Source organism: Takifugu flavidus, chromosome 3 (genome assembly GCF_003711565.1).
Source record: "Takifugu flavidus isolate HTHZ2018 chromosome 3, ASM371156v2, whole genome shotgun sequence".
Taxonomy (NCBI): domain Eukaryota; kingdom Metazoa; phylum Chordata; class Actinopteri; order Tetraodontiformes; family Tetraodontidae; genus Takifugu; species Takifugu flavidus.
In genome coordinates, this window is record NC_079522.1 from 8910392 (window position 1) to 8925719 (window position 15328).

The 15328-nt window shown below is 50.8% G+C and overlaps 3 protein-coding genes across 3 annotated transcripts; 2 read left to right on the forward strand and 1 right to left on the reverse strand.

The window, feature by feature from the left end:
* The first annotated feature begins 82 nt into the window (after positions 1-82).
* On the forward strand, positions 83-3364 carry LOC130522389 (leucine-rich melanocyte differentiation-associated protein). The gene is made up of 5 exons (XM_057026754.1): positions 83-550; positions 1091-1317; positions 1622-1804; positions 1886-1963; positions 2565-3364. Exons 2-5 carry the CDS (start codon positions 1157-1159, stop codon positions 2752-2754), a joined length of 612 nt encoding a protein of 203 aa, XP_056882734.1. The 5' UTR covers positions 83-550; positions 1091-1156; the 3' UTR covers positions 2755-3364.
* Positions 3365-4518: 1154 nt separating this feature from the next.
* Positions 4519-7151, forward strand: paqr9 (progestin and adipoQ receptor family member 9). The gene has a single exon (XM_057026746.1). It carries the CDS (start codon positions 5236-5238, stop codon positions 6388-6390), a length of 1155 nt encoding a protein of 384 aa, XP_056882726.1. The 5' UTR covers positions 4519-5235; the 3' UTR covers positions 6391-7151.
* Positions 7152-8549: 1398 nt separating this feature from the next.
* On the reverse strand, positions 8550-14481 carry aco1 (aconitase 1, soluble). Its single transcript, XM_057026727.1, has 21 exons — positions 14356-14481; positions 13301-13433; positions 13027-13195; positions 12711-12848; positions 12565-12634; positions 12315-12498; positions 12111-12250; positions 11863-12034; positions 11694-11794; positions 11506-11622; positions 11245-11404; positions 11041-11176; positions 10873-10957; positions 10630-10786; positions 10429-10553; positions 10251-10355; positions 10037-10179; positions 9825-9972; positions 9616-9738; positions 9335-9520; positions 8550-9257 (listed from the first exon to the last, which is right to left on the reverse strand). The coding sequence occupies exons 2-21, from the start codon at positions 13407-13409 to the stop codon at positions 9141-9143; spliced, it is 2685 nt and encodes an 894-aa protein (XP_056882707.1). The 5' UTR covers positions 13410-13433; positions 14356-14481; the 3' UTR covers positions 8550-9140.
* Between the last annotated feature and the right edge of the window lie 847 nt (positions 14482-15328).

Sequence of the window (15328 nt, forward strand, 5' to 3'; positions counted from 1 at the left end):
CATCAAATGATCTCCTCCCACATGTGAAGACCCAAGGCAGTGCACAAGCCTCAAGGGTGTGAGGGAGGGCAGATAGGGGGGGGAGAGGGGATGCTAAAATCAGGCCCGAGGGTGTCATGAGACTCAGCTGGGTCTGTCCTCACACTCAGAACATGGAACACCCGTAAAGATATAGATGATGCGTGTGAATTTTATTTTCTGCCCTCAGGAATTATAATCATGCACGAAAATGTTGCTTTATTCATGCTTGCTGAAGACCGCTGCCCTGGTCTTCCTCCGTTGGAACCCCACGCTGGTGCTTGATGCTGAGGGATCTGCGGCCAGTAGGTTAGTAATCTGATTATCCCCCATGTGATCTGCAGATGCAGTATGAAAGGGAGCCTTTTATAGGAGCTGGGAGGAATTTCTCAGAGGTTTGCAGGAAGGAAACAGACAGCAGCTCTTCTGCCGGCTGAGTGCAGTTGAAATGTTCTCAACGTCTGCTGTAACCGCTCTGTAGCGGCGCTGAAAGGAAACAAAGAGGCTCGGACTGACTGGACACAATCTCCAGGTATTTCTTTCAGGCTTTGCCGTGAATTCTGCATCTGGGTAGATTAGTGTGTTTTTGGTGAAGCTCTGACTAGTTTGATGAATAAATGGGTCAACGTGTTGTTTTAATTTAATTGATCTCAGGAAATGAAAATGTTCCGGGTCACCCAGAATAAAGAGCCTCATGTTTCAATGCTGTGGTGATCAAAAAAACTCTATGAGAGAGGGAAGTTGGATTGAATGAGATGGTGATATGGTCTTTATCAACGAAAAACAGATTGTCTTCAGCAAGTTTTTCTCTTTTTATTGCTAATATCTAGAAACATGTTGGACTGATCCTGTTGAGGTGTGCAGAAGTATGTTGGTGCAGAAGTGCTACTGAACATAAAGCTGCTACAAAAACAATGTTTATTGGTGTTCATTGATCTGTTATCGGTTCATTTGAGAATATGGGACTGAAGCCTTCATATTGTGAGAACTTTTGAATTGTGAATTAGACATGCTCATTTTCTTGCTAATTTTGGCGACACTCCCTTTCTGAATCCCCCCCCACCCAACCCAGTGTCCTTCAAGTGTCCTTTGAGTGTCCTTCAAGTGCCGTCACCCCGGTAAGGGGGGGTCATTTGCGATGGACCACCAGACTTCAGGCCTTCACAGCCAGTCCAGCCAGTCAGGTTTCCAGTGGTATTCCTTTGCTTACCAGGGCCTGACAGAAATTCCCTACGATGCCATCCTGTCCCAGACAGACACCCTAGAAGTCCTCGACCTGAGCTACAATCTGCTAGAGGAGTATCCTTTTTATTAGGGACTGTCAGCATCCAGTCAGCCAGAAAGAGGTTGGAATAATAGAAATTTAAATATCAGGGATGAAACACTGTAGCAAAGAATTCACATCAATCCTTAGTAAAACCGTTATACGTAATGTGGCTGTTTTTTAGTTTTAAAGCTTCAGGGAGCTCCAGTAATAATGAGATCACCGAGGTTAACGCTGTTCCATCAGTTTGAGGTTAGATGTTTTAAGTGTGGATGTCTGACCTCCTGGGTGCCGCGCCCGCCTCGACCCCCTCTTCTCTCCTTCACTCGGTCCTCACTGGAACCCGGCTCTGCTGGGCCAGCTGCAGAAGCTCAGCACGCTCATTCTGGACGGAAACCACTACACGTCTCACATCAAGTTCCCCTACATGCCCAGCGTGACCACGCTCTACATCAACAAGAACAAGCTCAACAATCTGCCCGTCTTTGTGGAGGAAATCCGCCGAAAATTCCCGAATATAAAGTGAGAGGCTCTTTTTCACCTGCGTGAGCGGATGCGTTGATGCTCAGACCCTCATGTGTGACAATTTCCCACCTAATTCAGGATCCTCAGTATGATGAATAACGAGGCAGCGCCCAGTTACTTCAACGGAGGAAGTCTGACTCAGTACACAGACTACAGGTAGTAAACCAGCTCATCTGACCAGTGACCCCTTCACCTTCATCAGAGATGAATGAATGAATGAATGAATGAATGAATGAATGAATTGTATTCCTGGAAGCAGTATTCAGAATTTATGTTCAACAGATTTAGAATTTTTAGACTTTAAAATACTAGGAATCTGGAAAACTTTAGTTTCTTCTTCTGCTACTCCAGAAACCAGACACAAGTGTAGCAGCATGGACATCGTGCTGCAGCGCCCTCATGTGGTTACACAGTGTAAGAAACAGCCAGAGAGGAAAGACAAATTGATAATAATTAACTTAAGGAAATGCTGCTTTGATTTCAATACATTAATATTTCAAATAATACGCAAAAGAAGAAGTGGCTCCAAGAAATTAAATTAAATTAGAAATGTACTCATGTGTATTAAATGTCAGAAATGCTCTGAATTAGCTTCTAATAACAGCAGCTTTATAATATTTAGAACCTGAAACATTACTTCAATACAGAACATAAATAATTACCCTAATTAGAGACAGATACCAACAGATACTTCAGTGTGTAATTGATTATCTCACTGTTGGTATTCGATTCAACAATGTTATTGCTGCCTCTCCAGGCAGTATGTCATCAGTCAGATTCCAGGCCTGGAGATCCTGGATGACACAGAGGTCCTGGAGAAGGAGAGAATCCAGGCGAGGAAGACCTACCGTCTGCAGCAGAGTGGCCACAGCCTGAGGAGCAAGGACGTGTCCTCCAAGAAGCGTCGACACATGCGGAAAAAGTCCCGTACTGTGATCAGACAGTAAAGTACATGAGCGAGGACATACAACACTACTGCAGCCAACCAGAGGAAGACTCCACAACACACAGTACTGTAACACACTACTGCACACTAGTGTACACAACAACACACTAGTGGACGCATTCTAACATACACGCCATGGTGAAGTGCTACCCCACCATCATGACTGTGAGGGGTTGAGCTTTCATATCTCCACCTCTGTCTGCAGAGGTGTGATGTTTGAGTAACTCCTGCTCCATGTGGACACAACGTCCTTCCTGTTTGCACCATTGTCATTGTTGGGGTTTGAAGTTAGAAGAAGTCTCCACTTCCTGTCCATATCCTGTTGTTTTTCTTCACACGCTGCTGCTTCCTCAGCCTCTGCTCTCTCTTCTGTTTTCGCGGTTCTGAGTGTAATAGAGGGTCATTTCCTGTTAGTAATTTAGACTGTTCCGATCAAGCTGCTCCCTCTGGACTGTGGGAGAAGACCAGGACAAACCCATTTGCACATGTAAGGTCTGAATCCTGGAACCTTTAGAGACCACATGGGTCTGCCCAGAAAGCAGCGTTTCTTTAGCTATTTTTTCTGTTTTCATTGATTTTTGTACCTCCATTAAAGTGATTGGTTTTTTTAATGACATGGCTAAGGATTTTATTTGTCAGCTTTTATAGCGGTTTTATTATGAGAATTCATTAAGCACACAAAATGTTCCTGCCTGGTACAATCAGGAAGTATATTTAAAGCTTATCTTATCTATTACAGTCCCATAAAAACAAATATTTCACTATCTTTAGCCAGATGGCACCGCACCCCCCCCTCCCCCATTCTGCTGAACTGGTCTGTTTCTTATTCCACTCACTACCCCACCACCACCTAAAATGCTGCCTGAAAGACTTCCTGACATCTGGACACAATGTTAATGGCTGCAGGGAGAGAAAGGAGAGAAAGGAGAGAATGGATGGATGGATGGATGGATGGATGGATGGATGGATGGATGGATGGATGGATGGATGGATGGATGGATGGATGGATGGATGGATGGATGGATGGAGCAAGACAAATACAGCTTTTCACTCACAAAAGGGAGATGTAGACAAGAATGGCTGACAGTCAACACATGGCCAATATCCATGTTTGTATATTTTTGACATGACTAAAATTAATGCTCCTTTAGTTTATCTTCTACAAATGTGAGGCTCTGCAGCTGTGGTGCGCTTCATGGTTGTGAAGGTTCTGAATGAAACCCGGCAAAAAAAGTATTATGTCGTAAAATGTCATGAAACCGTGTGTGTGTGTGTGTGTGTGTGTGTGTGTGTGTGTGTGTGTGTGTGTGTTGGGGTCGGGCTCTCAGCGGGATTAAACTTCACCGCACGCACTGTAACACGAGAAACACGGCTCGGCTCGGCTCGGCTCGGATTGCTTCCAGCCCTCTGAAAGGCTCCCACCCTGGCTAATGGGATGCAAACATACAAACGGACCCGCAACATTTTAAAGGGACACTTAGTTCTCGAACTGCAGCAGCACCGCTCCGGAAACAAATATAACTTCAAATTAATCTTTTTTTTAATTTCGACTTCGTCCGATTAATTTGTTCCTTTGGAACGACGGTGGTGCCTCGTGCTTCATGAAGTCATAAACGAACCACACAGTAACAACCAGCTGTCTGCGTTTCGGTTGTTTAATAACCAGCATAAAGGCGAAATAAAGCACAGTCGACTTTTATTCTGAAACTCCTAGACCGGAACTCGGCTGTTGCGTACTCGGTGATTGACAGTCGGAGTTGTCAAATCCTTGGAGCAGCGTCTGGGTGAAATGCCGGCAGGTTGCAGCTCCGCCGGCTCGCGGATCCACCGAGCTGCCACCACACACACACTAGGACCTCCGTGAGCATGTACGCGCGTGGAATCGCGGGATTGTGGATGTTTTATTTATTTAATTTTTTGCGTGACCTTGCGCTAAGAGAGCGCGTGCATGCTGAAAGTGCAGCCCCGGGAGACATCCGCTTGGCAGCGTCCTTCAGAGCCGAGGGATGGGAGCAGAGGGACCCGGGACATGGACCCAGATGATTCTGTCAGCGGTGGACTCAGCATGACCTCCACGTCCTACGTGTCCAGGAGCTTCTGCAGGGACCAGCTCAGCTTTGTAGGCCAGCTCAGTGATCAGTGACCTTCACTCTTATTTGCTGCTGCAGAAGCGTGCGTGCTCTAAGAGCGTGACCACAGAGACTATGCAAAGTAGGTGAAGGACAGAGATGGACGTGACTTTTGCACGGCAGCCAACAGGAAACCCAAAGGAGCCAATAACTTCGTAGGTGGCCTTTTGGACTCTGCCCCCCCCCACCCCCCCTCCTGTTTGGATGAGCGGACAGCTGAGTGGAGCTGAGCTCAAAGGTGCCTTAGCACGGAAGAAGAGATCCTTCAAACTCTTTCTCTTCCTGCGATCTGCAATAAACCCAACAGCCAAGCCATAAGAAGCGTCCGAGTGGGGGGGCGATCCGTGGCCGCCATGCTTCTGAGATGCAGCCAGCCGTTACCTCTGCTCAAACACACGGACGTGCCGCCTCGGGTGATCGAGAACTTCATCCTGAGCGGCTACCGCTTCCCCAACTACAGCCTGAAGGACTGCTTCCTGTCCGCCTTCAGGCCCACCAACGAGACGGGCAACTTCTGGACGCACTTTGTCCCGGTCTTCATCTTCTCCTACCACTTTGTGGAGGTGTTTGGGTGGGAGGGCGCGCCGCCGAGCGACGCTCCCTTCTTCTACCCGCTGTGGACCTACTTCATCGGGGTCTTCTGCCTGCTCATGGGCAGCAGCATGGCCCACCTTCTCAATTCCATGTCCCTGGTGGTGAGGGAAGTCTGCTTCTTTGTGGATTACGGCACCATCAGCGCCTACACGGTGGGCTCCTCCCTAGCTTACTTCTACTACATCCACCCTCGAGCAGGGCTGCTGGACACGGTGGCTCCTGCTGGTTTGGATCTGGACCAGGACTCCCGGGAGGCTCCCACCTCCGCCTATGCAATCCCCCGGTTCAGCGTCTTCTTTGAGACCTTCTACATCCCGTCTGCGTGCATCGTCGCCATCGTTTGCGTCCTGTCCTGCAGCATCACTCGGCAGAAGTGGAGGAAGCACCGCTACATGATCCGAACTCTGGTTTTCCTCCTCCCGCTCCTGGTTTCGTCCACGCCCGTCTTTTACCGCCTCCTCACCCGCTCGCCTTATTCCGCCGGCTCCTCCTCCTTTGCCGCTTCGATGCCCGCCTCCGGCTTTTTTTGGCGCCACTGTCTGTGGCTGCTGGTGTCCGCCGTCTTCAACATCAGCAAGCTGCCCGAGCGACTGGCGCCGGGCCGCTTCGACGTCTGGGGGCACAGTCACCAGTGGTTCCACTGCTGCACCTTCCTGTCCATCCTGAACGAGCTGTACATGATCAAGGCCGAGGTCAGGGCCATCCTGCTCAGCCCCGCCCTCCTGCTGCCCCCAGCAGGCCCGTCCGGCCTCCCCGGACCTACAGCAGCCTCCACCTATGGAGTCATGCTCCTCCTCCAGACCACCATCGTGTCCATCATCGCCTGGTTCTCCTGGCGTGCCAGCTGCATCTACGGACCCCAGCGAGACCAGCTAGCCAAGGAGCACCAGCAGAGCCACCTGAAATGTCACTGACCTTCTGTGGAAGAGGTTTGCACACGGAGCCACACCACACTGAAACAAAGTGTTCCTGCAGTGATGACGTCCGGAGCCCAGAGGTTGAGGGTGGCCTCATAATAACTACCTCTGTGGGACCGTTGGTTTGTGATTTCAGTGTTAGCGTTAGCGTGACTGCCGTCGTTTCCTGTCCCTGTTCCTTCAAGCCTTGTTTTTCTGCTCCCATTCTTCCACCTCTCTGACCTTCGCAGCAGGAAGTGTCCTGACCTTGACAATGTGGCAGAAACGAACTGCTGGCGTTTGGCATAGCACTTTTGAGGGCTGCTGAGAGAGAGCACCCTCTCATTTAGAAGCCATGTTTACGTCTGAACCTTTCTACAGACGACATCGTTTATAGAACCCAGTTCCAGCTGTGTTCCAGTCCTGGTTATTCACTGGTTTTAACCCACACTGGGGTCGTTCGAGAGTCTCTCTCTCTGTAAATGCTCCCAGTAGTGACACCGATAGATGATATGAATAGCAGCTTGTGCTATAGGCCTGCTAGCTCTGTTTAAACCCAGACAACTGAGCCTGAAGATGCTTTTATCCATATCATGTGATCCTCAAACCAGATTCTGTAGATGTTTAACTCATAAGAGTCTGGAGTTCCAGCAGGACCAACAGCTCTCAATGTTTTGTGCAAAATGCGCTAATGCTAAAGAGCTTCAATCATAGTTTTAAAACTTTCAACCGGGTCAAAATTGTAATGATATTAAAATAGTTTAGTCAGAAGTGTTTAACTGCTGAGAGTATCTGTGAGCCTCTGGTTGAACTTCAACCTCTTCTCTATCTCTAGCTTTGGTTATGATCAGGGGGCATTTTTTAAAAATATGCTCTTCCTTAAACTGGGCAGTTTGCACAGGTTGATCCCCGTGTTTTCTCTTTTATCTGTGTTTAAAATGGACTAAAACAGCGTGTGGTTGACCCGTTAACTGGTCAGATCCCAACAGCAAGAGGGTTGAGGCTGCATGAATCGAGCATCATGTCGAGTTTAGTTTCGTCTGTTTTAGATCTGATCTGAGGAACCGTGGAGGAACCAGACCTCCACACAGCTACATTAGCCTGGACTAGCGCTAACCGAAGCGCTAACAACCCATGATGAATTTGCACACTGTAAATAATCCTTTACTGGTAGCACGAGGCGGAGACCACCTGAAAGAATGCACGATGTGATCTTTTTCCCCTTGTTAGCTGCCTGTTTTATGTCATACTTACACACTGTAGGTCTGGAGACTATGAGAATACCACGCTCTCCATACATGCACTTTCACACGATGCTTTCACTTGCATGATGGTTTGACACTGGGATGAGTTCATGTGCAGGACAACATCACCCTGCCATGGTGCACTTTAAAGCTCCCGAGGCTCCTCAAACCTGTACGTCCGGTTCATTGTTTCTACCTCAGAACCATCTCGATCTCCTCCCCCTGCAGCACCTTTCACACATGCACCGTCATCCAGTTGTGTACACATGTACCCTTGAGAGAATTAATTATATTTCAGGCTGTCTGCCGAAAAACAACCATGTTAAATGACTGCAACGGATGATTATTTTCTCCAATAAATAATGCAGACAACAGCTTTGCTCCTGTTTTCCTTTCACTACCAGTCACCCAATTATTAGCAGAGCTCCTAAATGATCTGAAAATCATGTGAACATACGAACGTAGGCCAGTTTTTAATGTACTGAACAGCTGTAACGCAGGCTACCAGCAGGGGGCGACCGAGGAAATGTGGCGCTATTTAGGTGATAAATATATTATATGTAGTGATCTCTTTCAGTAACTGTCATTAAAAGACAGCCATGAGAATAAATTCTAGGTTAAAAACATTTAGATTTCTAAAACGGGGACAGATAATATGATTTAAATCCTATTTCCGATTAATAAGGCTTATCTAAACCCTTTCAGCTACGGAAGCGTGACTGGTGGTTGATTTAATTCCTGCAAGATTTTAATAAATACATAAGTGCGAAATGTGGTTTTGCATGTTTAAAATCAGCCAGATTAACCGCAGCATGAGGCAGTCGACTTCCAAAGGTTTGAATGAACCCTAACAACCCCGAAGAGGGAGGTCACATGTCCCAGACAGGCAAACCACCTGTATATTACAGGTGTAATAAAGCCGAAACAACAGCATAATAGTCAGAGTTGGTTTATTTTAAGGCTTGACGGATGTTAGGATGAGACAGGAATAGACGGGAAGATGACAATGGCAGACAAACACTGAAGGATGAAGGCAGTCGCTCACATTCAACAGGCTGGAATGAATCTAATATTTACATTTTCTGAAGGGATGTGAAGGTGTCAGCGTTCATCTACAGCATTACCACCAACAGTCCTCACTGGTCCATTCTGGAACTTCCCAATTACGTAGTTTATTCCACCAAAGCTCTGCAGTGCAATTCTTTATCATTTATGATTACAGGTGAAGAGTTTCGGTCCCGGCTCATTACTGCCACCTGCAGGCGAGGGGGAGGCCTTACATCAATGGCCTCTGAGATAACGGATCTGATCATAAATATAACCATAACTGATGTGTGAAACTCTGGCCAACTGTCCTGGAACAACCAGGGACACCTGGCCTCACACAGGAATTAGCAGCAGTCTCTGAGGAGACGTGGTTCTGGGTGGTACCAGGTACCAGGTACCAGGCACGGAGAGGTTACTGAATTCTTCTTCTGCTGTCTGGCTTACTCCCAGACCTGCGGCGCTCTCTGTGTTAGCGCGTTAGCCCAGGGACATCTTGCGGATCATGTAGTTGAGAATGCCTCCGTTGTGGAAGTAGGTCAGCTCCACGTCGGTATCGAACCTCATCCTGACCTGGAACGTTTTTCCGTCGTCCAGCTGCGAGGGAAGACACGGGAAGTGCGCGTCACACACCTGCGCAGCGTGCAAACGCGAGAGCGCCCGGCCTGACAAACCTGCACTTGGAGGACCATCCTGGGCGTGAGCTTCTCGGGGATGAGGATGGTGTAGCGCTCTCGGCCCGTCAGACCCAGGCTCTCGGCCGTGTCTCCTGGCAGGTACTCCAGAGGGATCACCCCCATCCCGACCAGGTTGCTGCGGTGGATCCGCTCGTAGCTCTCGGCTATCACGGCCTTGATACCCTGGAAACACCGATACCGTCCACAATTTAGAAGGAAGCTCAATGGGACCGCTCAATCGATCCAGGCCGAAGATCTAGAGCGTGGTGAAAGCTCACCAGCAGGAAGGGGCCCTTGGCGGCCCAGTCCCTGGAGCTGCCGGAGCCGTACTCCTTCCCAGCCAGGATCAGCAAGGGAAACCCGGACTGCTGGTATCTTTCCGCGGCGTCAAACACGTCCATCTGCGGGGAGACACACAGGCGGAGACGCACGGTGAAACATTCCGGGTCCCCGGGAGCGGCGCGGGGGTGTGCGGGGGGGGGCTGACCGTCTCTCCGCTCGGCAGGTGCAGCGTCTGCGGCGCCTGCTTGTTCAGGAACTTGTTAAAGAGCCGGATGTTGGCGAACGTGCCCCTGGCCATGACGGCGTCGTTGCCTCGCCGCGAGCCGTACGAGTTGTATTCCCGAGGGCTCAGACTGTGGAAGCGAGAAGGTTAGCGACGCAGAACTCCCCCCCCCCTCAGTGTCACACCTGACTCACCCCCTGCTGGTCAAATAGCGCGCCGCGGCGCTGTTTCGGGCGATGTTCCCGGCGGGAGAAATGTGGTCCGTGGTGACGGAATCTCCCAGGTTCAGCAGCACGTGAGCGTTCAGGATGGACCTGGGGGGCTGCAGCTCCATGGACTGGCGAGGAAAGCGAGGGACACGGTCAGGGGACGCTCGTGCAGGTGCCCGAGAGGATCCGGGTGATTTACCAGACTGTCGAAGAAGGGCGGAGACTTGATGTAGGTGGATTTGGGGTCCCAGCTGTAGAGGGTGTCCGCCGGAGCCACCAGGGAGTTCCAGCTCTCGTTCACCTTCTGCGGGGACACAGCAGCGAGGTTAGTCCCGCGCCTGGACACCGTCCCGGTCCACAGAGACAGGAGGCAGCACCTCGATCTTCTGGTAGACCTCCTTGAACATGGACGGGATGACGAAGGTGCGCTCCACCGCCTGGATCTCCTCCCGTGTGGGCCAGATGTCCCTCAGGTAGATCTCCCTGCCCTCGGGGGTGACGGCTGTGGATCAGACAGGAGACGGTCTCACCCCGGCCGAAAGGGCGCCGACGCGGATCTGAGAGGGACGCGCGCTCACCCAGGGGCTCGCGTTCGAAGTCGATCCTCACGGTGCCGGCTAACGCGTAGGCGATGACCAGCGGCGGGGAGGCCAGGTAGTTGGCCCGGGTGTTGGGGTGAACCCTTCCTTCAAAGTTCCTGTTCCCCGAGAGGACGCCGGCGGCCACCAGGTCCCCCTGAAACCTCACCAGAACCTCGGATCACACCTCCGCACCGGTGGATCGGCGCGGATCTTCACAAGCTCGGAGAACGGAAGCGATACCTGAGTTATGGCCTCCACCACCGGCTCTGGAAGGGGGCCGCTGTTGCCGATACAGGTCATACAACCGTAGCCCACGACCTCGAAGCTGTCGGGGGAACGAGGACAAAGAGGTTAAACTCCGTATTTGCCCCCGCTGAGAGGGTTCAGCCAGTCCCAGTCCGTATTTACCCAAGCTGGGACAGATAGTCCATGACGCCGCTCTCCTTTAGGTAATAGGTCACCACGCCGCTGCCGGGGGACAGGCTGGTCTTGATGTACGGCTTCACGCTCAGGCCGCACTGCACCGCCTTCTTGGCGAGGAGCCCTGCGGGCAGAGCCGGCCGCTGCTGTGACTGTTTCGGGACGGTTTCAGGACGGTTTCCAGGCACCCACCTGCTCCCAGCATGACCGAGGGGTTGCTGGTGTTGGTGCAGCTGGTGATGGCGGCGATCACCACCGAGCCGTGGCCCAGCGTGTACTCCGCCCCCCCGAAGTGAAAAGGCACGGCGGCGGCGTGGTGCTCGGCCGCTACCTGGAAACCCTTGAACCCTTGCTGTGAACACAGGAGGGAGGGACGGAGAGTGGGGGGGTGTCCTCCTGATCTAGAGCTGTCATTTGGGACCCCTCCTAACAGGGGTGGGGGTCGTGACCCACCTTTGCTCCTAAGCAGCTCTCAAAGTCCTTCTTCATGTCGGACACGGGGACGCGGTCCTGAGGGCGCTTAGGTCCGCTGCAGCAGGGCACCACGGCGCCGAGGTCCAGCTCCACCACCTGCGGGACGGGACAGAGTCCTCAGAGCTCTAACCCGTGTCTGCTGTGGTCCAACGGGTCCGAGCCCAAACCTGGGTGTAGTCCGGGTCCTGGCAGGTGTCGGTGTAGTCTCTGAACATCCCCACGGCCTTCAGGTAGGCTGTGATGTAAACCAGCTTCTCTGGGTCTCGTCCTGGACAAACGATGGACATTTTAAGGATTGTCCACAGCGGTGGGGGGGAGGGGTCAAAGGTCCCGCACCTGTCTGCTCCAAGTACTGGATGCTGACAGCATCCACGGGGAAGAAGGCCGCCGTGGCGCCGTACTCCGGGCACATGTTGGCGATGGTGGCCCGGTCGGCGATGGACAGCCGAGCGACGCCGGGGCCGAAGAACTCCACGAACTTCCCCACCACTCCCACCTGCCGCAGGTGCTGCGTTTCCAGGGACACGGAGTCAAGCCCGGCGCTTCCCGCCCCGCACTCGCGAAAGGACCGGCGCGGCCGTTACCTTGGTGACGGTCAGGACGATGTCGGTGGAGGTGATGAGCTTGTCCGGGAGCCCGCGCAGCTTATAGCCGACCACCTCGGGAAGCACCATGCTGATGGGCTGGCCCAGCATGACGGCCTCCGCCTCGATCCCGCCCACGCCTGAAAGATGGAGACCGTCAGCAGGCCTCCGCATCTCCTCCTCCTGGGGGGGCGGCTCACTCACCCCAGCCCAGCACTCCCAGCCCGTCGATCATGGTGGTGTGAGAGTCCGTCCCCACCAGGCTGTCAGGGTAGAAGAAGCCGTCCTGCTGGAACACCACTCTGGCCAGGTACTCCAGGTTGACCTGGTGGACGATTCCTGAGCCGGGAGGAATGATCCGCATGTTCCTGAAGGCTCTGGAGCCCCACTGAGGAGAGAGGAGGACATCGGACACCTTCTCCCTCTAGCAGAGGAGGTCCGTCTCATCGCTTACCTTTAAGAACTGGAATCTCTCTCTGTTGCGTTCAAACTCCAGCTCCTGGTTCCTCTGGAGGCTGTCAGACCTGCCGAGGGAAGCCGGCGCTGACTTCTGTTTACTTTGCTCGGGGAGCCGCACAGCTCTGAATAAAGTGCTCTTACTTCCTGTTGAAGTCCACCTGGATGGAGTGATCGATGACCAGGTCGGCGGGACACACCGGGTTGATCTTCTCCGGGTCTCCGCCCAGTTCCTTCACCGCATCCCGCATGGCGGCGAAGTCCACGACTGCGGGGACGCCACTGGAACGTACGGATGAAGTGAGAGAGGACAGAAATATTCCGAGCTGAGCGAGAGCTCTTCATTGGGGGACAGTCAGTAACAGGGACGTCCCCACAGAGCTTCTGTCCACTTCCTGTCCCCTGACAACCCTAAATGGCTCCCCTAATAACCCGTAGTCTCGATTAATAACCCACGCACGTGAAGTCCTGTAGGATGACCCGGGCTGGCCTGAACGGGACTTCCACCGTCTGGGTCTGCGTCTGCTTCCAGTTGAGGATGTTCTCCACATCGGAGGGCTTCACCAGGAACCCGTCGCAGTTCCTGACTGCAGATTCCAGGAGAACTCGGATGGAGAACGGCAGACGTTCTGAGGAGGGTTCAACACTTGGATCATTTAATCTTTCATTTAATCCCTGTCAGAGACTCTCTCTCTCTCTCTCTCTCTCACACACACACACACACACACACACACCATATCTTGCATCTCCCAGTTTAGACAGGTTGAAGAACTGCTGTCCAGGCTGGTTTGGGTCCAGAGGCTCAACGAGGTGCTGGAACGGGTTTTTCTCAGAGCCAGACATCCTCCTCTAGGTGGCAGTAAAGAGCTGAAAGACGAGACGCAGCCTCAGGTAACATCAGCTCAAAAAGAGACAAGTTTAAACAAAATCTGCTTGTGTAAAGAAAAGAGCACGACACAAATGGAACACAAAACATTGACAGGGTGTAATAATGTAGTTCTGAGGACGAAGGTCTCCATATCCTGAAGATCTGGATCAGCCTTCAGGTACGTTAATGAACTTTTGACCCTCGTTCAGCTGATAAAACTGCATAACAGAGTTCCAGGACCATAGTAAAACTAAAGCTGTGGCATAAAGTGGTGACAGAAAGGCCCTGAAAGCCTCACCTCACCTGGGATCCAGGCTGGCACCCGTGTGAAAGGTGAACTACTCACAGGACCGACAGTTCCTGAATATCCACATATTTGAAATCTATGTCTACAAAAGGCCAAAGTCGAGTCCATGGCGGATGCAGCGGGTGATGCAATTAAGCAAACGCCAGTCAGATCACTCAAGTAGTGTAATAACGCAGTTATAAGGACAGCTTCACAGCTAATTGAACAACCTCGACAGGATACCTTTAAAATCCGTGCCAACATGCATAACTTTAATCAATCGTGCACCCTCGTTTTATCTGGAAACTCAAGATCTCTGCTTTTAGATCAACTTAAACTGGCCTTCTGGTGAATGCTATTAGCATTAGCTGTCGGGCATACTAATATCCAATATCTAAGCTGTATGTAAGACAAACGAACTATCGATTACTGTTTTTCATCATGGTCTCAACACGTAGCTGTGTGGAATTTAAGTATTAATTAAAATAAAGATTTATATCGCCGCCAGTCAGCTAGCATTCCGCTCCACTGTGCTGCAACAATGCAACCACGGCTCCGGTTAGCTAGCTGTGTCCCCTCTACGATACCGTATAACCCGACACTGATAAATGTCAAATATGCTGTGAATAACTTACTTTTGTGAGCACAAGTGGAGAGTGCACCCAGCAGAACAGGCAGCAAGCGCTGTCAGACAGGCAGTAAAAGCTTCCGCCAGCAGCAGCTGACTCCGAATAACTTCCGTTCTGGAGTTTCACAATAAAAGCATCCGCCAAACGTTAACCCACGTTCACGAAATCACATTAGTGTATATTTTCATTTCGTATATTTGAGACTGGAGACATTCGAAACGTGTCACAATCCTGTGTTATTGACTGATACAATAGAATAAAAGAGCATGTTTAGGATAGCTGTAAAAATACGCTGAGACAAATAAATAATAGATGCAACTGAAGTGGGAGGTGAAATTTTGGCGTCATTATAATTTCTGAAGCGAATCGGTGCCTCTGGCAGTAAAACACCCCCCAACTCATGACTGGAATAGTGTTCCTTAAGTATAAAAGGCCCTCATTTTACTCCAAACACAAGTCTTCATTCAGCCCAGGTTGCTCGTTTCCTTCAGCAGATTAAAGAAAATGAATCCAATTAATCAGCTCAGTTTTCTGTGAAAATAACATTTATACACGTTGAATAATAAAGTATATTCATGTGACTCTCACAGCTTTGGCCCAGTCTGGATTCTGGAGTCTCCAGCAGGATGGTGCGTTTAGAGCCCGTGTGACGTTCAGGTCCCAGAGCAGACGAACCAGTGCAGGTTCACAGTGTGGCCAGGAGATGGCGCTCATAGAGAGTAATTCTCCCCCACTTGGATGAAAACAAGCGGTCAAATTACGCAGGATTACAATTTACATCGAAAATGGCATGTTTACGTATTTTAATATATTAAAGGCGCAACATTTGGTGTAAATTTAAATTACAGCAATTAGCTGATATGGAAAACTATCATACATTTGTGAAAGTACTATTTTGCGTTCTATTTTGAGTTCTGCATCCCCCCACCTTTAATTTAAAAAAAAATCCCATCGTACTTATGTTGTTCTTTTGTGTTTG

Coding starts and splice junctions, on each gene's coding strand:
- aco1 (XM_057026727.1), bottom strand. CDS start 13,409: ATGTCTGGCTCTGAGAAAAACCCGTTCCAGCACCTCGTTGAGCCTCTG. Junction 11,795..11,862: donor CCAGTACTTGGAGCAGACAG/GTGCGGGACCTT, acceptor TCGTTTGTCCAG/GACGAGACCCAGAGAAGCTG. Junction 10,958..11,040: donor GACTATCTGTCCCAGCTTGG/GTAAATACGGAC, acceptor TTCCCCCGACAG/CTTCGAGGTCGTGGGCTACG.
- paqr9 (XM_057026746.1), top strand. CDS start 5,236: ATGCTTCTGAGATGCAGCCAGCCGTTACCTCTGCTCAAACACACGGAC.
- LOC130522389 (XM_057026754.1), top strand. CDS start 1,157: ATGGACCACCAGACTTCAGGCCTTCACAGCCAGTCCAGCCAGTCAGGT. Junction 1,318..1,621: donor AGCTACAATCTGCTAGAGGA/GTATCCTTTTTA, acceptor CGGTCCTCACTG/GAACCCGGCTCTGCTGGGCC. Junction 1,805..1,885: donor CGAAAATTCCCGAATATAAA/GTGAGAGGCTCT, acceptor CACCTAATTCAG/GATCCTCAGTATGATGAATA.